Source organism: Parasteatoda tepidariorum, chromosome 3, assembly GCF_043381705.1.
Source record: "Parasteatoda tepidariorum isolate YZ-2023 chromosome 3, CAS_Ptep_4.0, whole genome shotgun sequence".
NCBI classification, from domain to species: domain Eukaryota; kingdom Metazoa; phylum Arthropoda; class Arachnida; order Araneae; family Theridiidae; genus Parasteatoda; species Parasteatoda tepidariorum.
This window is the reverse complement of record NC_092206.1, coordinates 32,404,426-32,430,500: the sequence shown is the minus strand read 5'-3', so window position 1 is coordinate 32,430,500 and position 26,075 is coordinate 32,404,426. Positions and strand designations below refer to the sequence as shown.

Below are 26,075 nucleotides of genomic sequence, written 5' to 3'. Positions count from 1 at the left end.
CCAGAGTAAGGACTGATAATACAGAGAATGAAAGAACATCCATACCTTGCCCGGAATTCCAACCCAGAGCCTTTCTGATCCAAGGCCAGCTCGCTGACCCCTTCACAGTCCAGTCGGCATAAATAAATTAAGGTTAGAGAGATCTTTCAGTCAGCGGGCGGTTCCTTGATCGTCGCCTGCTTCTGGATTCGCCTTGAGTGCTGTGTGTACCATCCTTGTGTGCTCTGAATACGGTGCTGGGTACTAATAGATTTTAGCCCATCAATTCAAATGTATTGTCCTTGCCATGTATAACTCAGAGCCATGTGCTGACAAGTCACCGTGCTGTTTTTAGCTATTGCTATTGCTACACCGTGCTATTGCTTCGTGTCTGAGCTTCACATTCCGGGACGTTTAACTGAATGCATACACTTTCAAAATCTTATGAGTTTTTGGCTGTTAACTTTTTAACTGCTTTCATTTTGGAAGGAAGAAGACCGGGCCGTTTTTTCCTGTGATTAAGTGAGCAAAGTTTTAATTTATTTTTACTTCTTTAGAAATAAATATCTCACGAAGCCTTATTCCGTTCAATGACTTTCCAGTCATTTGGAGTCCACTGTTTACTATTGAGAAATTTTGTTGAGAAATTTTCAGTAGATGAACAATTTCACAATGCATCCGGGCATTTTTAAAGCAAGAAAATTAGAACATAAATTAACCATAAGAAATAATACAAAACGACTTCAATACGCAAATTTGCATGCATGCTCGGATCAGTACTTAACGCTTGTTATTCTTCTTTCCATCAATTTCAGCTAGCGTCTTTTTCACTTGGATTGGCGAATGCATAGTTTTATTGAATGAAATGATATGTGCGGTTATATGTATATCAGAAAGCAAATGCCACACGGAAATCAGACTTTTCATTAAAATAGCTGCCGTTGCGATTTTCATAACACTTTTTTTACTGTAATAGACTTGCATAGTAGAATATCCGTTGAAGTAGAAACCTTTAGAAAGGGGATGGTTTTAACGGCTGCATTTGAATGTGATAACAGAAACTTAAAAGTTATGGAGTAAGGTCAATAAGTGTTCCAATGCAATTTTGAATGCCTGCACTTCTCCATCAAATGTACTTTGGTTCCTAGTAAAGGCATTTGAACATAAGCGACTCCAAAATCTCCTACACCTGTAGACAAAGGGGCATTGAAATACGATGAGTCTGTATAGGTATGCAACCAATTATGCTTTAGTTATTTAGGACAACTAATCCTGTCCTCCTCGGCTGAGAAAGCCCATCAGTATTCCAGGAATAGCATTCAACAAGACTCTTGAATTCATTCGATACTCTCGACAGCATTTGGAAAAGCACCGAGAACGCAGGTTAAAGTTGTTGTCTACATTGTCATTTAGAATGTTACCCAAAGTGCTACTTATAAGTAAGTAGCTAATTAGAAATATAATATTTGGCAATTGAGTAAGTTAATAATAATATTTTTTGTCATATTTGGTTAAATTTCATGTAAACTTTAGTATGATTGAAAGCAAGTATTTTTTACACTTTAAAGTGGTCAATCGTTCTATTTTAGGTTTAATCAATCGTTGTAGCTAATAATTTAATTTTAAATTTAAATGAATATGTTACCCAGTGGTTTAAATATGAAAAAAGGTAGCACTATTTGACATTGTTTTATTTAGGCAACTTCAAGGTGAAATATAAACCACTGAATGAAATGCATATTATTAATGTAATCACTTAAACTGTAGTAAGAATTATTTTATTTTTTTAAGATATTTTTTATATGGTGTTAAGTATACTCTAAATCATAGAAAATTATTAATCTCTGAATTGACTGCATTCCAAAATAAAATTGTATACTTAAAAATAAATATCTGCGATAGTTCAATATAACTTAAATCTGATAATATTCTTAAAATGAATTATTTGATTATTGAAAGTGCATGTAAATTTTTAAATTGATATTTTATGATACTATTCACGTATTTGAAAAAAAAAGTATTATTCTACGTTATAAAATTAACGTGTATCTATGCGAATAAAAATTACGAAAAAATGACATTAAGGTGCGTAGATTGAAAAGTTACAAAAAATTGTTTTTGACGTATGCAAAAGTAAAAAAAAAAAACCGAACATTGAAGGAAAAATAAACGAAACATTTTTTTCTTCTTCTCTTTCTGCACCATAATGGAATACGAAATTGAGTACAATGAAAAACTCTTCGTGCGTGATGCATTTAAATTCTTTCAAGTAAAAATTAAATCAAATTCCAGAGAAAGTATTTAAATAAAATATTCCTTTTTTGCTTGAAATAAAGAATACTTTTAAAAAATTGGAGCCCCGGCTTGTTATAAACGCAACCTCGAAGTCTTCTGAAAAAGTTAAAACAGTTTGAAAAATAAAAATTGGAAGGCAAAGAGAATTGAAAAATGCGGACGCAGATAGAGTAGATGAAAAGAAGAAACGTGTATAGAATGAAGAAAAGGAAACAAACAACAGAACTTATGCTTTTATGAAGAAAAAAAAAGTTTCCCGTATCTAAAGAAATGGCGCTTAAGGGACCACTTCAAAAAAAGAAAAAAGAAAAAAAGATGGAAACCCAACCAATTTTATCAGCATTTGAAAGGCATTGATTCATCGGATGTTGGGAGGGGATGAAGAACACCATGTTGCGTCATTTTCCCATAAGAATCTCTTTTATATTTTTGTCAAATGCGTCGCCAGGGAATAAAACATTGAGCGGAATCTTCATATTCGAAGCATCTGCTGTTATTGCCTTCTTTTGATCTTCACGTTTGATTCAACTTTTTCGGATCGCTGAGCTACACAAGAATCCGGGTACTTTCAAGCTAAAAAGTTTGTAATTGAAACCTAAAACTGTCACAAGATTGAACACTACCATGCAACATTCCTTAAAATAGCCAATTATTGCTGGGTAATTTTTAGATAAGACTATCACATATTTTCCTCATGAAATTTAATAGTAAGAATTACTTTTGTTGGAAAGGTTTCATAATTCAACTTTTAAGACACTAAACGCGTTTTAATAAGATTCCATATACGTAAGCTATTTTTCTTTAGCTCATTCTTACATTTTTTCGTAACCTTTTTCCAAATTAAAAGACAAAAGCTTTTAGTGCAATAAAACAATTTTCTGGCCAATAAGTAACAAATACTGAACCCGTGTTCTTAGAAGTAGACAGGCAGTTTAAAGTTTAAAACTTTTAATCCAAATTAATACACCACTTACCCCAAATTAAACATTATTATTCGATTCAGTAAATGATAAAGAGACATCACATAGTGAAGATTAATCCTCATTAGTTCTTCTCCGACCCTATATTCCACCTGGATATTTAGGTGTTCTTTCTTGCCAAATTCGGTTATTGTCTCTTCCTTTTGCTGAAGCAGTTTTTCTTGCTTTTGTTTCTAATCTTTATTACATTTCTCCCTTTCTGTTGGCATAGTTTCGTTTCCTTTTTAAATCTGTTTTGTTTTTTTCATTCACGTGTGGGTTAATCTTAATAGTAGGAATCTACATTGAATGCTCGAAATAAATTGAACTTTTTTTAACTTAATTTTTGAAGCTATGGCATTTCGAAATAATATTCGAAAGTCTTTAAAGCAATGTCACATTTTTATTCAAGTATGGCAAATTAGGGAATCCCAAAAGTGTGTTTTAAATATAAAAATTTGTAAGTGAACTATAATACTGCTACAAAAGTAAGTGATATTATGCTACATAGTATATTAAAGAGACCAATATAACATAGTAAAATTGTTATTTATTCAAAACTAGTTCAATTATTATTTTTATTTAAGGCTAACATCGCCGTAGTGCTGCACTAACGGAATATTAGTGATTGGCTGGCTGGGATTTATCTTTAATTATGATCCGAAAGCAATACTGACGCATGCGTGCACTATGTTACTACTACTTAGATCTCATGTATTTGTCAATCATTCCTTGATATACTACCCACATTAAAAATGTAAATTTAATGTTTCCTTTTTGTTTTGATTATCATAATTTTAATGATTGTCCGTTAAGTATATTACTAAGAACGCAACTTCCGCAACTATTTTGATAGCTAATCAATAATGATGACTGAGCAATCTATCTTATTATATAAAACGCTAATACGTACGTATGTATGTATGTATCAATAAAACCGATGATATTTCTTTTCTCGCGCTGGCAACAGTTTTCATTTTTAATTGATTGGATTCGGCGCGCAAGAGCACGTAGTGAGCAACCAGATAACAATAACCAGAGTGAGCATTATCAGGTTGTTCAATTCAGATTCATGCACTAAAAACATGACAATATTTAATTTAAACTCAATTAGGAATTAATTAATTAATTGAAGTGAGAATGCTTTAAAAGGCCGCTGTTGAATTGATATTTTTCTACTGGGAGCTACCTAAACGTCTAAAAAACGTTTAAGTGTTTGTATTGAATGCATTGAATTTTTTTATATTTCGCGTTTATTTATGCATTGAATTTTCACGCTTTAAAATGCAGAATATTAGTGAAGCAATATTTGATAATTTTTATCAGGTTGTTCAATTCAGATTAGCTAATGTTTTGATTTTTTCACCATGTACAATCTAAATAGCTAATATACTTTTTTAAAAGCCAATTAAGAACATTGGTAGAATTCTTCTAAGTACAATACTATGTCTTTGATGATAAAATACTATGTCTTTGTGCTAGAACATTGTGTTCATTGGCGAGCGAGCGCAGCGAGCCATGGTTCACGGCGTGAACCACATAGGGTTGCGTAGCAATTCTCGGTTGATGGCGAGCGTTAGCGAGCAGGGGGCGGAGCCTCCTAGTTTCATTTAATTTTTTAAAATATTTTTGAGATTAAGGATAAATAATTCTATAAATCGATGTCGTATATTTCTTTAAAGAATAAAATACTAAGTTGATTTTCTTCAAATAGGATTTTAGAAGCATTATACTCGATGGCGTATTTTTGATAAACATATATTTCTATTAACAACTTGCGTCCCCAAGTTATATTGCCTTACATCATAGTATATAACGGAAAATATTTCTCAATTTTTTTTAATATCTAAAAAGTGTGAAATGTCATTAAATATACATTTATATCCAATATTGTACTCAAACATAAGCATTGTTTTATGGTAATGATTAATTACTTCCAGGAAAATTTTCAGCGCTGTTCAGTTTCATAAGCATTTTGATATATTTCTTAATTTCTATCAGTTCTTTGAAGTAGCAAATACTTAATGTGAGAGCGATTAATGACTGTATTACATGTAGAGTTAGCAATTAGTTGAGGTGCGTGTAAAAAATTTTAATTTATAAAAATGCTCTATTGTTAATAACTTTTATTTATAAAATGATTTGTCTACTTGCAAAGATATACAGAAAAAGTATGCAAAAAATCAGTACAATTCTTAAAGTACTTCACAAAGTATATATACAGGATGGGAATAACTTCCCAAGTATCAAGCTGCTCACAAATCTGTAAACATGTAATAAAGGGCATTTGAAGAATTAATTTAAAACTAAATGGAGATAAAATTTTATGTCATATAAATATCATTTACTGAGTAAAAACTCAAAATCACCACTAAAATTGATTTATGGAAGACATATATTTATTTCACTTACCAATACGCTCTGTTATCTTTATGTAAACGATATTTATTTCCTTTCCCTTATCATAAGGAATACAACAAACCGAATGTTTTTTTTTCTTGCAAACGTAACGCAATTATTAAAAACTTCAATTTTTTACAATGATTGAGATGTATCCAAAAAAGAAGCACATGAAGGGACGGAAATAACTTTTTTATAGCTCAAGAATCAGTATTATTGGGATAACTTCAACTGATCAAAATACTATATCACGTACTAGTAAACGAAATAAAACAACTCGCATGAAGTTACTCGACCATTAATATTTCTTAACCTTAGGTTACTTCAGATTTTTTTTTCTTTTTTGCTTTTATTTCTAGACTCGAATGCATTTCTCCATTCTAAGGTGATATTCCTTAGGGATAATTTTTATTTTCTTTCATTATTTTCTAACCCATCTAACGTGTCTGGGACTTTTTTTACCGTACCTTTTCAATTCCGAAATTGGCTCGTGGCATTCAAGGTTGCAGTTAGAAAAATTCTTTTTGATCCTTACTTTTTAGTATTTTTTTTTTTACTCTTGATAAGGCTTTGATTGAAACTGCCATTCGAATGGAAAACTGATCACCTTATTCGGTTTCGTTCACCCATTCTATACATTATGATTAGCTTTCTGGATTTGAAAAATATAAGGAGGGTTTTTTTTTTCTCTGCTCAGGAAGCAAAGAAGCAAGATAAATATTATGGATAGATTCGTATGCATCCGTGAATTTAATTACTATTTTCTTTTTGTATTTTATAGCAATATCCTTGTCGTTGTGACTAGCAGTACGTCATCAGAAATAAATTTTATTTACGCAATATCCGTTCTTACTTTTACTTATAATAAGTCATATGAGTCATAATGCTAAATATTTATATATCTAATCATTTTTCAAGTTTTGATTCAATCTGAAATAACTTTCTTAATTTTTCTTAATAATTTTGAAATTTTCTCAGTATATGACGCAAAAATGTTATCATATATTGATTTATCAATAACAATATATAGCAGCATATACCACTGTTATAATATAAAGATAAGTATTGATCCACACTAATAAACTATCTGCTTAAATTTAATTAATCTAGCTATTTATCTATCTATCTACCTATATATATATATATATATATATATATATATATATATATATATATATATANAATGTGTGTATATATATATATATATATATATATGGAAAAAAAGTTTTATTATTAAGGATTGTATTATAGATTCTGAGGATATCTAAGGAGGACAGATTAGGAGAAACATCAGTGTTCGGAATACCGGTTAAATGCATACTGGGCAGTGGCAATTGACCTTAGAAAACGTTCATGTAGACCACAACGGGCAAATGTATACCGGCCAGTGGCACTTAACTAGATCTAGTGTATATTTCGAATATTTAACGAGGCGACTCTTTGATTGTCAACATTCGCCGGTGAAAGACCACAAGCACCAATTTTGGTCATTCACAGTGACATATATTTTGCGACTCTTATTGTGATCACTTTTTTTACTGCATTTTTGACCAGGGTTCTATTTAGAAATGTGTTGTATGTACTTTAGCGACATTCGTTGTGATCACTTTTTTTACTGCATTTTTGACCAGGATTCTATTTAGAAATGTGTATTATTGTATGTACTTTAGCGACATTCATTGTGATCACTTTCTTTACTGCATTTTTGACCAGGGTTCTATTTAGAAATGTGTATTATTGTAAGTACTTTAGCGACATTCGTTGTGATCCCTTTTGTTACTGCATTTTTGACCAGGGTTCTATTTAGAAATGTGTATTATTGTATGTACTTTAGCGACATTCATTGCGATCATATTTATTACTGTATTTTTGACCAGGGTTCTAGAATGTGTATTATTGTATGTAATTAGGCGACTTTCATTGTGATCACTTTTCTTACTGCATTTTTAACCAGGGCTCTAGAATGCGTATTATTGTATATATTTTGCTTCTTCCATTGCAACCACTTTTTTGAACAGATCTTTAGAAATATGTATTGAATTGGTCATTGCAGAATACTATCAATCTTTGGTAACTGTGGAAGGTCTATGAAAGGAAAAGAAAATTAGGGAAAAGAAATATTTGCTTTAAAATTTGTGATCATGAAATACATTAGACAAGATTTTTTTTCAACTCGAATGTTAGGATTTTAAATCTAAAATAAGTTTTGTTCCTAAAGTATAGCAGATTTTTTTTAAACGAAAAATAACCTTCTACTTTTTTAAAGTTTTTCTACCACGTTTTAAATTGTGCAATATCAAACTACATTATCAATAAACCGTGCTGAAAATGAAATTTGTGAACTGCAGAGTTTTCAGAATGCTTGGTATTTTAAAGCAACTGTGATAAATATATTAAAAAATTAACACAAATATCCTTTAAATAAAAAGGGTTAGGTAATCCCTCACAGATCTTGCTGAGATTACATCTTTCACTTACTTTTTGCACGAAATGCATGGCTATTTAATAAACACACTGTTTTTCAGTTTTGCTACTCTTGTGGAGCCTATTTTCAAGCATTCTGCTTTCAAATAAATTAAAAAATTTGAATTTCGAAATTGAAATTTATGTAGTTCCCTTCTAGCTCCAACCAACGTTTGATTAACTCAAAAAGTTTATTCTAATAAACAAAGCAAATAAAGAAGGAAATTTTCAACTACTTAACCATGTCGCCATAATAAGAAGAACAAAAAAAATCTTAAGAAATCTGATTTAGTATTTCCTTCGAAATGACACAACCGTAGAAACATTTATTAGTGTAAAATAAAGATATTTGAAACTGATGTTTTTGTTTATTTTAAATTTTTTTGAGAAAAAAATTAGTTTTTTTTTCCAATTTCGTGAGACAAACTAAAAAAAATAAAACAATTAAAAAAATATAATAAAAATCTGTCTTCTTACTATGAATTGTATTATTTACATTAATTACTCTTTACATTAATTATTTACCCTTTAGAGTAAATTTTAAAATTATTATATTTCAGTATTTTTCAATATTATATATTTAAATAATACTTAAAAGAAAATGATATGCTGAAATAATATTTAAAGGAAAGTTACAATAAAGTTTTGTACATGCAAGATATCTTTTTTTATCTCGCAGAATTTGTTTAATTCATGTTATTAGAATATGCTTGATTAAAATATTTTTGCAGGATTATAAAATGACATATGTTGTAGTAATTATAAAAAACATATTTGAATACTAATGATTTCCTTTTCTCTGGAAATGATTACAGCTTAGCTGCAAAAATTTATATATTTTTTACTTTTTTTAAAAAATATCTGTGATTAGATGTATGTTCTTTAATTGAAATGTATTTGCAAAATAAAAACCATTTTTAAATGTAAAAACAAATGGAAGCATTAAAAGTAATTTTTAAAGAAATAATTGCTGTGAAATATAAGATATTTTTGTTAACAAATCTGTAATCAAAGAGACTTTATTTTCCATTTGCATATGAAAAACAAAACCGAAAAATCTCGAATAATAATGAAACATAAAAGTCAGATGTTTGAAATGATAACAAAGAACATAATGCTACTTCTTTTATACATTATTATTCAAAAATTATGGAGGAAGACTCCGTCATTTCCATTTATTTGCAACATGGGGAAGAAAAAAAAAACTAAAAAACTAGTTTCCTGTCATTGCACAAACGACTCAATTAGATGGAAGATAGACGATAAGGACGCGGGGGATAATGGTTCAATCATTTGGGCGCTCGACGTTTATAAACTTCTGTTCTTCTAACGTAACGACGTTTAATTTCTACGTTCAGTCGAGCCTTTATGACGGCATCAAAAACCCCTCTTTTAATCAAAGACTGCGTCGTTAAAAGGAAAGCCCCCAATATCCAGGTGCTCTCCCTGTACTTTTCCGGAAAACTTTTCAATTATCGAAGCTCCGGTTTATCTTTTCCGGGAAGGGAGTGAAGAGAAAGTGAACGGATGATCGAATAGGAAAGTTCTTATTCTTTTTTCGAATATCTTCGATAATTAATACTCTCAAACGTCCCTTCCCCCCACGCCACCCTCCATCCAACAACAAATTTGTCAGTGGGAAAAGTCTGAATCTCCTTTCCATTTATGCGGTTTTTACTTTCAACTTTCTAAACAAAAATTTCTCGTTTTCCATTGCCTCCTACAGTTTGATTTGACTTAACGACCTCTAAACTCGGATAAGGAAATACCCAATGATGACAAAAATAACAAAAGGCGAATAAAAGACAATCACCAATAAGAGACAAAAATCCAATCATGGAGAACTTTGGCGAAGATGACTCCCGTTCAATCGCTGATGACTTTGATATCGAGCCACGAAGAAGCTTTTTCAAACAAACACACCCAATGATTTCAATAAACCCTCCCCCAAATCTTCAGAACCCCTCCTTACCCGACCCTTCTCTGCGCTTTTGATTAAACCCGAGTCTCATCGCCGGTTTTGAGCAAAAGAAGAAGGGGGAATGAAAATCCAGTGGAAAAGAAACTCGAAGGAGACACAAGGGGGGCTTCTTTTGAGGGAGGGGGGCTGTATGCTCTTGATGAAGCGAAGGGCAATATTAATTGAGCATTGTCGTAATAATGAAACTGCCTTTATTGACGTGCGGAGCTAAAATATCAATCCGGGGGTAGTGGTGTCAGGCAGCGATAACACCGGCGGGCGCGTTTCTTTTGATGCCTTCCTACCTAATTATCCTGAAGAGATGTAATTAATCTTGGGAACATGTTGGTGACAAAGGGGTTCTTATCGGCAGAGACGGTTTAATCAAGCATGCTAAGTATTCGCGCAGGCGCCCTTTTGGAAATGGGCACAAAACTTTTATTGGGAGACACGTGTGTACCTGTGTGCACCCCCTCAATATAAAACTCTTCTCATCATTCGGGCTCCTCTCATAAACACAAAACTCCCCTTTCTATGGATATATACCCCCAGGGTGTCTTCGAAGGAAGTTCTTGGCTCATTTTGTAGGGACTTCCTAACGATGAAATAGCAATTCCGATTTACAAATGAGAACAAGGTATTGTTGAGTATGAGTCAGGAGTTGAGGTGAGTTATTTTCCCGGAGTTTAGGCAGTGTGTAGTTGATTGAGATTCGAGAGGATGAAATCGAAGAATTTTAGGCATGTCTTCCTATGCGTTAGTCTGATACTACGCAGTTTCATTGATGCTCACCCAAGAGGTAATATTCGTCTATTAGTGTAACATATAATATTAATTAAAAAATAATAATTATAAAAATCGCTTCAGCGTCACCTGATTCGTCAACTGCGCTGGGAATGAAATTAGATCAAATTTCAATTGATGCTTAATGTTATTTTGCGAAGATATTTTTTCTCTGAAAAATATCCATGTATACATACTTAAAAATATACAAAATGCATATTGCATTTTATGCAGTTTCATTGATGCTCAATCAAAAAAGGTAATTTTCCTCTATTGGTGAAACGAAAATATTAATAACAAAAATTACTTTAAATCTATGGGATTCGTCAACTGTACAGGGAATAAATTTAGTTCAAATTTAAATTTATGCTTGGTATTATATTTAAAGATATTTTTCCATTAAAAAAATATACCTATATATATTTGAATATATACATAATGCACATTGTGTTTTATGCTGATGCTCACCGCAGAGGTAATATTTATTTATTGACGTAACAAAAAAATTATTAAAATATTAAAATTATTATAAAATAATTTTAAAAAAAACACTTTAACACCAGGGGATTCCTCAACTTTGTGGGAATAAGTTTAAGTCAAATATAATTTGATGCTTAATATTCTAATTACGAAGATAGTTTTTCACAGAAAATGTCAATACATATATTCAAAAATAGATTTAACGAACGTTGTATTATAAAGATTAATCACTGAATTAAGTATATTTCTACATTTAAGGTCTCTGGAAATATACATAATTTAAATGCATTTCTTATATTTTTGTGAAATACCAGTTCGTCTATCTAATCTTATTGGTAATCTTTGGTCTTATCAAGAAAATTAAGCTAAAAATTTAAAATAAAATCAGCGTAATTTTTTGCAAAAAAGAAGCAAACTGATCTGATAGCAACATAATGTACTGGTGAGCGTGTAATAAAATATTAAATCAATAAGCATTAGTGCGGCTATTACGCATCATAAATTAAGAAGTTTAAGGCACAAAGAAGTATTTAAGCATTTGCAACGTTCTTTTTATTTCGTAAATTGCTGCTATCCATTCTGCAATAAATCACAAAGCTATATAAAACCATTAAATATAACTTTAAAAATGCAAAAATTATTTAATTTAAGTTATTTCTTTATAATTTAAGATAAAATTTAAGATATAGAATTATTAAGACAAAAATAAAAACAGCTGGAACTCAATTAAATTTAACCCTTCTTAATAGAAAATACTTTCTGTTTTACCATTAAGACACTTTTCTCATTAAGAGCACCTCAAAAACCTCAAAATGATACGATTTTGTTTCCACACTTAGTGTTTTTTTTTTCATTTATTATTCATGGTAAAACGAACTTTAAAATATGGTTGCAAGAAATTAAATTTTTACGGTAATTAAAAAAAAGCGATTTAACTTGTTAATTTTTTAAAGATTATTAAATATATACATAGGAAAAAATTAAGTATTGATATTTTTATTTACAGTAAATTAAAAATTTTATATTTTAAAGCACATTCTTTTAAGGCATATATATTAGAGATTTACTGTATTTTTTAATTCTACAACATGAGACTTTTTAAAAGTGTCTTAGTTGAAATTTGCAACCAATATTTTCTTCTCCTTGTTTAAATATAAAAATTATACAAAATTTTCTAAGCAATACATGATTTTAAAAATTAAAAATATATCTGTAAAAAAATTTAATTCTTTTTACTTTTTCATCAAAAAGTATTTTAAACTTATTTTTACAAGAAGTTTTAAGCAAAGTAGAAAATATATCCCTAATATGCCTATTATTTTAGCCTATTATAAGATATTTTTAGTAAAAATTAAATGAAAATTTTAATATCACTTAAAATATTACTATTGAAAAACTTACAATATTTTATTAGGTTCAGAAAATTATACATTTTAAAATCCTTTCTAGCAAGAAATGATATAGTAATCATTAAAGTCTGAGAAAAGAGCTTGTGAAGCAAATTTTAATAGGAAAAAAAAACTATTGATTAAGAAAACCAATTTGGTAATTGTTTAGTGCAAATATCATTACAGTCCTTATAACATCTTTACTTTTAATCATATTTACATTATTCCTTCCATGCTTTCAAAAACTATTATACAGATTAGAAAATATGTTTACTACAATTTTTTCCTAACTTAAAATTATATAATTTAATTTAAATGAATTGGAAATCTGTTTCTAGAAATAAAACCTCTGCAAAAACTAAATTTAAAAAATAATTATTAATATTTTCTGTAAAGGAACTTAACTAATCAAATCTAGTTCCTCAAATTATCCCATCAAATCAAAATTTTTTGAGGAAAAATATACAGTCGGACCTCTATTTAACGAAGTCGCTAAATCCCGATAATAAAGTCGTTATATGAAAAATTCGTTAAATGGAAAAGTAACTTTTGAAATACTTAAGCAACACAAAACGGGTTTTAACTTCTTAAACACTCGACATAATTAATATGGCACTTAATACACTTTTATCTTGCAAACTATAGTATATATTATTTATTTTATAAATCTTAACCATAAATGAAATCTGCATGGAAAGCAAGAATAGAGTAGAACATTATCCAGTGTTATACACTATCATGCTACATAAATTTTAAACTGAGTTGAGATAGTTGTATGTTGATCTCGATTTCTATTTTACAGTCACAACGAAAAATAGCTTAACTTCACAATGTGCAAAAAAATATTTTAAAATCCGTTTTCTTTGAAAATTATGGAGTTGTTCATTTAAGACTTTACTTTTAACAATATTTTACCGTTAAACGATTTTTGAATTGTAAATATTATTATTAATTCGCTAAGGTAATAATAATTATTATTAAGCTATGTAATGCACGGCAGGAATGACAAAAAAAAAACGTTTTTTTTTCGAAATCGGAAGACATGAATTTAGAAGAATCCCTCAAGAGTTCACTAAGGAATTTTAAGTAAAAATTAGCCATGCTTTAGAAGAAAAGTTAAAAATATATGAAAATCATAACTAAAGTGAATAGACATACTTCTTACTGTAAACACTTTCTTCACCTAGTAAACACTAAATTCATCTTCGCTAATAAATGATAAATTATATCTATAAATGAATAATAAAAGCTATTTTTTCCACCTTGAAACGCATGCTTATCTGGATAATTTGGAATCTTGTTTCATTCCTATGTATCCGAATTGGCATGAGATCCTCAGCTGCCATCAGTAGCGCTTAGTAAATTAACTTGAACAGATTTGAACTCTTGGATACCATGGTTCTTATAAATTTATTTTTCACCTTTACCTTATTTTCCACATTTCTACTGGCAATTTCAGAACTGCTTTGTTTTCACAAATCAAATCTGGAGAGACTTGAGATTGGGGTTTGAAACATATTGACTTTTTCCAACCTTTATAACTTATGAAGCGGTCACAGTGTTTACTTAGTCGAGTAGGAAAATATTGGCTTTCAGAAGCGTTTTCTGAAATCATATTTAGCATTTGCAATTTCTCCTGAAAATTCCATAATGGCTTATTAAAATACAATTGAGATAAGATTTTCTCCCTATTTCTATTGTTATCTAACTTGTTTCTATGTACTACTAAAAATAGAGCAGAGGTAGTCACTTACTCGAAAAGGTTTCAAAATTGGAAATTTCAAGGTGCATTCTTTATTTCAATATCAAATTAAAGAAGGTGACAGAATGTAATGCTGCATTAAAAATTTTAAAAAAGTATTCAAAGAAAGAATTACCGACCAATTTTGAGCTGAAAAATTATAAAATTTATAAACAAAGAAAATTTCTTGATCTTGTTAATTCGAAGATTGAATAAATCGAACATATCACCCCTCGGCAAGAACAGTGTCACAATCCTTAAGTGCAGCATTTGAGTAAAATCAACTTAAAGAAAACTATAAGACTTATTCTGAAATAGCACAAACTTCCTTAAAAATTCAGCTAATTATTTGCAGTGGTAAATTATTTTGTTCTCTATAGTAATGTGGCACTCTTGATGGAGATATATTTTTTATCGTCATTACTTCAAAATTGTTGCTTTTTAGTTTGTGTCAATTTTCTTGCCGAGGTGCCATATGAACAATTAATCTTGAGTTTAAAATTTAAAAAAAAACGTCGACTGCAATTGATCTTAAATTCTGAACTTAATTCAGTTAAAAGGGTTTTATTTTGTTTAAAACTACGTTACTCAATAAGAAAATAGTTCTTTATATTGAAATTTTTTACCGAATAACACATGAGGTCAAAATACAGGGTGTTTATAAATTCCCGAATCCATTTTGATGTTTAATAACTCATAAAATAATAAAGATAGATTAAAATTAATAACATAAATGGTTAGATAGACTGAAAAAGATTCATGACCCTTGTCAATGGATCTTTTTTGGTAAATTCTTCTGCAATTTCTCTGTGGTTGCACTATCGATTTCGTTTCTATGAACTGCCATAAAATCTGTGCTTTCTCTTGTGGTGTATGCATTCTCCTTAATATCTGCTCGTATAAATCATCACATAGAACACACACATCAAAAGTAAACATAACATTGCAATAGTTGCCAAAAACAAAAGAGAGAAAAATGCAATTAATAAGCAGACGATATTGAGAAAAGTACAGATATTTAGACTGGAAATGAAATTATCTGAAATTAACCACACGCGCAGGCGATATTTACAAAAGTAAAAATATTCAAACCTGAATAGGAAAATATATGAGTTATTCCATCAATAAATGCCATAAGTTTGTTTATATCTTCATTATTTTATGAGTTATTTAACATCAAAATGGGTCCGGGAATTTATAAACACCCTGTATAATTCACCTATTTCATGTTCGATTTATATACAAATAAATTAATCTACGAAAACTGTTGTATTTATTGCTTAAATAATTAGTACAATTGTGTCATACATTTGCTACATCATATTGTTGAACAGTTAGTCATTCTGAATTACACAGTCAACAAGTCAATGGTTCTACTTGAGCACGTTATCGGATCTTTCTGTCGTTCCCAAGTAGACAAAAGGTAATGTCAAAAAGCTTCTTATCGAGAGTGTCTTACAGATTAATCAAACAGTTTCGTTAAATTATTCTCACCAAGTGTTTTATGAATATATCAGTTATTTCGAATTATTTCCTTATTATTTTTAAAGGGGCATTCTCGAATATTTAAATCAACTTTTATTTCCCATAATTATGTATACAATTCGGAAAACTTGAAACTTAATGGATACATTTCATTTAGGAATAAAAATTTTGAAAATAACTTAAAAACTTAATTTTATTTCATTAAGGTTAAAAGATTTTTGAAAAGGTTTTGAGTATTGAATATCCGTCAAAATTTTTAAACTTTATAGAATAGCAATCTGTTGTTTTTAAACGCATGGTTTAGAAAATCTATAAAATCATCGACTCGGATGATTATGATGTAATGATGTATTTACAAAGCAAAATTAAATTACATTAAAAGATTTTTTTTGTTTATGTATTAAGCTATTTTCTAAACCTTACTAGAGAATATATTTCACTATGTTTCTCTAAAGAATATATTTCTAGAATATATTCTAGAGAATAAAGAATATATTCTAGAGAATATATTTCTCTATGTTCTTCCCTGTGCCACTATTGATACTATGTGGGTGAAAAAAATTCTGGTAAAATTAATGTACTGCATTGTAATGATATTTCTGGTAAATAAATAAATAAGAAAATAAACACAATTCTGGTTGAAAACGCCGAAATATAGTACTTAAACATTCATTTCGTTATTTTTCTACTCATATGGTATTAGTTTACAGGAAATTCTAGTTTTTAAAAGTATAGCTTTTATTAAACCTCAGTTAGTAAAATATGCAAAAGTGATAAGTGAATTTAACCGAATAAATTTTTTTATGTCAAGATTTAAGGAATCATGATAAAATTACCGAATTTTTACAGTCTTATTAAATTTTACCAGAAATTATGAAATCATATTTTATTGTTAATTTTACCTAACTCATACTTTACCTACTAACCTTTGGTAGAATTTATCGAGATTTTTAGTGTTCTCTTAGAGCTAGAAATACGGTAAATTATACTTTATTCTAGCTTTGACCAATTTTTTTTCTCAGAGAAGGGATATTTTTTTAAAATGTTGATGTATTTTTCGTATTAAATTGTTATAGCACTTGGACTGGTTCAAACTTGTTCACTGGTTAATGCTCAAATATCGGTTCGTTTTTAAAGATATACGTTAAAAAATGCTGTATCACTCTGTATTTCCACACTTTCGTTGAAAAGTAAACAAAAGAAAGCGCATTTTCAGTCCTTTTTTACAGCTATTTTAACTGAATCTTGCTATTTCTTTGAAATTTATCGAGTAATGCTTTTATCAACACTATGTAACTCAATAGCTGTCCCCACGCATCTTTTTTTTCATATTTTGAGATGGTTTTTCATAATTAATTGTTGAGGAACTTGGACAGGTTGTCCTCCGAAGGGACTTATTGGCAAGTCTTATTAAGCTACACATGGTATGCTATTGCTGAAATATTGGATCCTTCTCAATGACTGACATGTTTTAAAAAACGCTGTATTTCCCCACTTTCACCGAAAAGTGAATGAAATAAAATCTGTACAATCCTTTTTTACTAGCCATTTTAATTAAATCATTCCCCATTGTTGAAAATTCATCAAATATTTATTTTTTCAATATGATTCTTAATAGCTGTCACCACGCATATTTAACATTATTTTACTAAAGCTAGTGCAAGCACGCGAACTTTTTTCGAATAGGTTCGTGAAAGTTTAAAAAAAAATTTTTTTTTCATTTCAAAATTTTCATTTTCTCATCATGCATTATGGTAACTTATGAGGATGAGTTAGAAAGAAAAGCGTGTTTCACTTAGATTGTATTATGAACGATTTCAAACATGCCATGGTTTGCTAATACATATTCAAAATCTTCGAAATCTTTACAGGATATGAAATTACTTCTTACTTTCAAATTCGTTAATCATCCGTGATATAGCCAATGTTCTGAGTTGTATACTGGGAAAGTTTCTCGTTAAACAACAAAAAAGATCCAAAGCAAAAAAAAAATTTTTTTTCCTTAAAAATTTAATATAACTATATATTGCATTATTTTACTTATTAAGATTTAGACTGAGGCTAATTTTTTTGTATTGTAAAACCTATCTGCGTTTCAAAATATATTGCCCTTACATTCACCTATGTTTTATTTAATTGGTTGAGAAAGGTGGATCTTTAATTCCATTTCATGTTAAAATGTTTACTTTTAATGTGCTTTTGCTAGGAAGATAATTTTGTAACACTTGCAAATTTAAACATGGACAATTTGTGGAATTGTAGGTCCTTAACATTCGTTTAATTTTAAAGACAATTGTATAAAAAAAATTATGATTTTAATGTATGTTCCTAATATAAAATTCCTCTTTTTTAATATCTGTCTTAAAACACGTCTTTATACTAAAGATTTTAATTTGACATGTATTTTTAGCTATAGATATTTCAAATTAAATGTGTGAGAAAGAAAGTTTTGTCATATATGTGCAACTCAAAATCATGTTATATAAGATGTACAAGAGTGTCCCTGAAATTACTTTTTTACAATAACGGATAATTTATAATAATATTTCAATAATAATAAAAAATTCATTTTAGTTTTGATAGCGAGGAAACATCTAGTTCTATTTGAATCAACGTATATAGAAACCGCTTCAGCCTTTCTAATTACCTTTTGAGAGAGTTAAAAAGAAAACTATTTCCTACATCTCTTACAGTCGAAGGAAAATGCGAAAAAATTATGCATACTGTAGTGCCTAAGCCATAAACATTGTTTAATTAAGATTCTTTATTGTTCACTGTCATGAAAAGCATTCATGAATAAGTTTTAATTAAATTTTTTAAGAAGTCATTAGCAGGACTGAAATCGTTTTTGTGTAAAACGATTCATATAGTTGTTTTTTTCTAAGTATTAAAGTTTAAGAATTTAAAGCTCGATTTTTGTGATGCAGAAATTAAAGCTAGAGTGATGTTCCTAAAACAGATGTGCATTGAAATGTTATAATTTTAAATTTGCAGCTGACATGGAGCCAGAATTCGTCGGGGAACCAACGAATGTAACAGTAACAGAAGGTTCCACTGCTTATCTAACCTGCGTTGTAGAAAATTTAGGATTCTATAGGGTAAGCAGTTAATTTCATTTCATTAAATACTGTTTTTTTTATTCCTTTTGAATGTATTTAATTTTTCGTAAGTTTTAAATTATTTTTAGTTGTTTTAGATACTTGTTTAATTTAGATCTGGGTTGCTTATCTAAAATTGTCTCTAACAGCATGAAGTAAAACTATCACATAACTTTAAAACCATCTTTTCGTGAAAAAATTGCATATAATTTGATAAAAAAGCGAAGTACTTTAAATTAAATATTAAAAAGAAATCCATTCTTTCAAAAACCGTGTAGAAAATCTAAAATCGGGAGGAAAACTCTTTTTCATTGTTTCTTTTTCTAAATGCTTATGTACGCATGCCTTATACTAAAAGTTTTTATTAAGAAACAGTTTTTATGTAGTTTATTCAAATGTCCAATTTGTTCAAATGAATAATTTCTTACGAAACACAGACACATTTTAAACTGCGGTATCTTTAAAATTGGAAATTTAGCGCTACATAAAATTCCAAATATCAACGAATAAAATATGAAATGATTAAACTGCTTTTCACGATCACACTTCTTTAAACATTCCCCTCTCAGAAAATACCAAGCATTTGAACGTTAAGTAGTCATATGTATTTATCATTCAATCAATATGTATTTTTTATTGTAACTTGTATGGTAATCCAGATAAAAAAAAATATGTGTCATTGCTTGTTATTCCCGAAACTGATGATTTTTTATTTCTAATCAGATTTTATGAATGATAATCAAATAAGCCGGTAATATAAAAACAGATTTATTAAATAAGGGAAATGACATTTTTCTTTAATCGTCGACACAGAAATTTATTAAAAAAAGAATGAAAACAAAAAATCTTTATATTTTTCTTTAATCCTCGACTCAGAAATTTATTTAAAAAAAGGTGAAGAGAAAAAAATCTTCCTATTCTCTTCATTGGCATTGTCACCTAGGCATTGCATGTCATGTCTAAAATACAGAATAATTTTCGTATTTCATACTTTGTTCAAACATACCATCACTTTTTAAATTACCGATAACATATATATTATTTATAAAAATTAAAAGTTCGCAAAAAATTATACAAAAAATATACATATTAAGATTCAAAAAAGTAATCTATAGGAATTCTTTAAAACTAAATATGACTTAGTGTTTGTAAATAAAAAAATATTGCTAAGAAGTGTTATTTTAAAATAGAATAAACGGAAACAAAATATGGGTTCCTTGTTTGATATTCCCAACACGGATGTTTTTTATATTTCCAATCGAATATTATTGATTATAATCAAATAGGCCAGTAATGTAAAAAAACTTAATGAGGAAAATTGAATTTTTCTTTAAGTATCTACTCAAAAATTTATTTAAAAATATAAAATCTAAAAAAAAATTCTTTCTCCTCTCCTTTTTCTCTGCAATTATCATATATTATATTTTTTAAGGTATATGTCTTTGTAGAAAATACTAAGGCATTATGTGCATCGCCTAAAATATAATTTTTTTTTTTACTTCATTCTTTGTCCAATAATACCGGCACTAAATTGTCGGTAATATAAATTATCGTCAATAACAAATTTTAAATTGTCGGCAACATATATATTAGCGATAATAAGATAATGATAAAATGTGTGCTTCTTTTCATAATTCATGAAATATACTACTTAAGATATAAAAAGTTGTCTATGAACATTCAGTAAAACTGAAGTATGACTAATGGTTATTGAATAAATGAATATTATTAAGCCATTAAAATATAATAACTTATTAAATTTTATTAAAATAGAATTATTAGAGTTAAAATAGAATTATTAAAAATATATTAAGATAGAATAACTAAATAAAATAGAATTTTCGTCACTCCATTTTTTATTTTACCTTTAATTAAATTCAATCAATATATATAACAAAATTTAATTAACATGAAGAACATGACAAAATGGATTAATTTTTTTTCTAATTAAATAACTTGACAGCGCGCAGATCAGCGAAGTTTTTTCTCGTGAGAAAGGTGGCTTGGTATATTGCAAACTTTAAAATAAATTTCTTAAGCATAATAAAAAAACATACAAAACTTCCTGGGATAACAATTAGTAAGTACATTGCATCAAAACTATTAATAATTGCATGTAAGCTAGCTAACATAAGACTTAATTATTCATATGATATACAAATTATATTTTACAAGAAACATAACGATTAATTTAAACAACTAAATTGAATTAACAGAAATAATAATTTCATATTAAACAATAATTAAATACTAAGAATTATGAATTTGTAACAATTTAATCAACGGTTTTAATATTTTGGACATTGGGAGCATCAGAAAAAGGCATGAACAAATACATTAATATCTAAGAAAATAAAGGATAAATAAACTATATAAAATCAGCGTATCATTTTGCCTGCTCATCTTTTTGCATTTTATGAATATAATGCACAAACAGCAGATGTAAAAAACACATAAAATGATATACATAAAATAGCATATAAATAAAGTATATAATAAAACATGCGAACGATATGCGTAAAAAATGGCTAAGAATATATAAAAAGAAAACTATTTCCTACATCTATTTACAAAAGTAAAAATATTCNCATCTTTTTGCATTTTATGAATATAATGCACAAACAGCAGATGTAAAAAACACATAAAATGATATAAAATGATATACATAAAATAGCTTATAAATAAAGTATATAATAAGACATGCGAACGATATGCGTAAAAAATGGCTAAGAATATATTTGAAGAAGCACATGAATAAAATATTTTAAAAAATGATGCGTAAAATATTTAAATATTTCACATGATTAAGACATAGAAAACAACATATAAACATTCGTTGAAACTGAAGTATGATTTATAGTTAGTAAATAAAACTTTTTTTTTTATCTTCTAAGATATTAGTTAAAATGAAATACAATTTTTCGCCTTTCAGATTTTTTACTTTGATATTAGAAAAGAATTAAATGCCAGAAATGATGAATGATGCTTTTCTCATTGATTTTCTAAGTTAAAGACAAATGCGTGCAATTTCTGTGATGAGTTCTATAGTTTGGCGTATTGGAAAATTTAATTAGCTTTGAGATAAATTATTCCGCAAGGCCGGTTTCCTTATTTTGTCTTATAAATAAAACAATGAGAAAAGTCACTATGTTAGCTATGTTTCTGAGTAGAAATTAATAGCAATTTATTTATTCATCAATTCACTGAATGCTTTAATATTGTTTGCTTGCATATTTGTTGATAACTTTTCTGAGCCATTATTGATTTTATGCGTTTACTTAGATGTAATAACCAATTATTGCTTTCATTTAGTAGACAATTATTTTAAAACTGAAGCTTTTGTTTCAGTTTTAGATAATGAATTTATTTGCTTTATGAATATTAAGATCTTAGTTAGCAAACTAAATTACTTTACCTTTTAATTATGTTTCTTACTCATTTTTTTTAGATTGTTTATGTTTTGTCCTTAAGCGTTAATTCGATAAATGAGTAAAACTAGCATGCTTGCATTGTTAAAAGCAAATAACGCTGACTAAAATGATATTTTTAATCTATAAATTGTTTCTTTTTTATAATTATTTAGGAAATCTGACTGAAAAATGACACATATAATTACATAAGATGTTCCGCATTGTACGTTAATTAACAACATAAGATACTAAATAAAATGTGATATTTTTAAATGTACAAGGTTTTTTCATTGCACATTATTTGACAATAACTTATAATAAGCAAAATATGATACATTTCAACAATACAAAGTATAATTTTGCAAATAGTTAATAACAAATAATAATAACTAAAATATTATGCTCTTGATTGTGCAAATTATTTAAACTATACAATACATAAGAACAAATTAAATTAATAGAAATAAGGCATTTTTATTTTATAAAATTTTGACATTTTTGTAATTTAACAAAAAAGAACAATATATCATATTTTAAATGTAAAAAAATTCTGACAATAAATACGTTTAGCAATATTTATAATAAACGTGACTAAAATATACAAGAAGATTTTGTTTTTTGCGTTTCAATTAATTACAGACAAAATATGGTTGCTTGCCAGTAAAGTAGCTATAGGCAGCTGAAAAAGAATTGACTAAAGTTTTTTTCTTATTTCATAAAATAAATCCAAATTTAGTTTCCATATACTTCTCAGTTAACGTAGCAGCCTGGCGCTTGCCATGGCTATTTCAAGTAGATTTTACAAGGCATACTTTCGACCTTCAACTGCTCTTCAGTTTTTGTCAACAGTACTAATCGATTATTTTCCAAGCTCTTTAACCATCAAATTTTGTCTGCCTTTTCTTCGAATGCCTGCTGGTCTGGTACTGAATATTTTTTAGTGTTGTGATTTTTATGCATCCTGATGATGAGTCCTGCTTATTTGAGCCTTTTTAGTTAAAGGAATTAATGATATATAGCTCTTTATATGAGTAAATTGGATCTTATGGATCGTATTATTACTATATATTTCTTTTGTATATCACTGAATATACATTATAAGATCTTTCTTGCAAACGCACCAAACGTATCATCATTGGCAGCATAGTCTAAATCTCCCATAGATATACTAATCCATTTGAGACTTTGAATTATCGATTTGATTATCATACTCAAAATTTAATTTTCAACTTCTGAAAAATATTAAATATACCAAGATTTTTTTTCTAAATTTAAACAAATAAAGTTGCAATTATCTTACAGTATGAAAAAAATGTGTTATATTCCCAATTAAAAGAATAATGAATCTTATTTTGTTTTTCCTAGAATTAAAAATTTCTGAGTTCTTTTTCCACTATGTGATCTTCATGATATATTTCTATGACTCTAAAATAATATTTTAATAAATGACTAAACAAGCAATTTTCATAAAATTCGGAATATAGATATTGTTACAAAATTTACAAAATTAGTTGCAAATTAGTAATAATAAATAAAAATTCTTAAACTAAATCGAAATAAATAATACTTTATAATAAGTATAATAGTTTTAATAAAAATATTAATTATTAAATTAGGTATACTTTGATTATATGTGTGTAGATAAAATGCTTGAATATAATAAAAGATAAATACATTTTAAATACTTTATCAAAGAGGAGCATATAAGTGAACAATATTTTTTTACACCTGGTGTTTTGAAATTTGCGTTTCTTAAAATGGTTGAAATCGTTTAGGAATTTATTTTAGTAGTTACAAATAAGTAAACACGTTATATAGCTATGAAAGTCTTTTGGTTGAGATTTATATAATAATAATTTTGCAAACATATAAAGATCCATGTTTGAATTTACATGGAAATACAATAAATTCAAATTCATATGAATAATAAAACAATTTCGTTTACAAATTTAAAATAAATTATTCATGCTATTGACTCAAAAGATTTGACTATATTTGAAGTTTTAATAAAACATGAAGAACATTTGTACAGAAAAACTGCTTTATAAAGTAAATGTGTCTATAAAAAAAAAGAAGCTGCGTAATAATTTTTTAACGAAACTAAGAAGCTATCTACTCCGTGCATTTGTTTCTTCGTTACATATTTTTTATTTGTTTTAAATTTTTATTGCTATAATGCACAATATATTTCAGAGAGATAGTTAATTCGAAAAATGCAAGATGAGATTTTTTAAGTACAAAGTGGTAGAATGAGATTAAAAAAATATTTTCATTTAAAATACCTGCTCATTTTTCGAAACATCAGATTTATATACTAAAAAACAACATTTGAATGGTATCTCAAAAATTAATTATGAAATATATTAAAAAGAAAATTTAGGTATATTAGGTATATAAATCTTGATTATAAGAAAATTTAGGATAAAAAGACACGTGAGAGCTGAAAAAAATTACAAAAGAGGAAACACTTATAATTTAATTAGTTAAGTAAGAAAAACTTTACATAAAACGAGTATAAATTTTTTTAAAAAAAGCGATTAAATGAAAACAATAAATTTAATATAGTTTACTTAGTATGCTTAAGTAATGCAAGTAAAAAAAATTTTGTGATAGTGAAAATATAATTTGTATATAACACTTAAATATGTATGGAAAAACAAAAAAGAAACTAATTATAATTTCTATAAAGCTTAGAAAATATTTTAAATTACAAATAACATAACTTACTACAGTGCATTTACCAGGTTTATATAAAATTAAAATGCCAGATATAAATCGGAGTGTTTTACAGCTACCCGCAAAAATGAAAAATGACGTAGGGGAGTGCCGGGTACCCCCGCCCACTGTCAATTTCATATGTAGAGAATATTTTTTCAAGTCAATGAGCCATCGGACATTAATTGTTATATTAAAAAAAGATTATTTTCAAAGTTTCAAGTATTTATGCTGCTGGTAACATGGCAAACAATAGTTTCGAAAATGTGTTGAATACAGTAGTCAATTTTTTTAAATTTCAATTTTTTTAAGTTAAACTATTCCTTTTTTGGTTTATTCTTCTCGCATTATTTAATTAGATGATAAAACAATAGAAACATGCAAAAATATTGATTATTACTCAATATTATACACAAATATAAGCAATACTCCTTAATATCGACTCTCCCCTATACCATTGGAATTGACAAAAAAAAAAAATTGAATACCAGAAATTAGTATAAAACTAAACCGAACTATCTTCCAAACTATAATAACTTGAAAAAATATCTCAACTGAAACTAAATGAAATGTAATGGAAATTCTATAAGTAAATAAAAACTACAGCACGAATCTTTAAGGATTAAGAAGTAAATAAGCAGTGATGTTTGATATATTTCTTGTTAATTTATGCCTTGTTTGTTTTCTCAATTCAGGAAAAAAATACGCAAGAGCTTTAACTAATAAAAATAGGATAAGGGATTTAATTTTCCGATAGAATTCAATTAATCCCCCAGTAACAAAATAAATATTTGTAATGGAAGGAAAACTGATAATTGAGACTTTACTGTATTGGTGTAACAATCTCTTTCCTCTAATAATAAGTAGTTAAATAAAAGTATTACTGTTAGCGCAGATAATTCAGGGTCGATCAGTGATT

The 26,075-nt window shown here is 27.9% G+C and overlaps 1 protein-coding gene across 2 annotated transcripts in view; it reads left to right on the top strand.

The window, feature by feature from the left end:
- Window positions 1–10,580: 10,580 nt before the first annotated feature.
- The window catches only part of LOC107447254 (lachesin), a 108,633-nt gene continuing 93,138 nt past the window's right edge, over window positions 10,581–26,075 (top strand). For both annotated transcript variants that reach the window (XM_071178475.1, XM_071178474.1), the window contains exons 1-2: window positions 10,581–10,855; window positions 18,928–19,031. In XM_071178475.1, coding sequence (XP_071034576.1) covers window positions 10,777–10,855; window positions 18,928–19,031 — 183 coding nt within the window. In that variant the 5' untranslated portion in view covers window positions 10,581–10,776. The remainder of the gene's footprint in view (window positions 10,856–18,927; window positions 19,032–26,075) is intronic.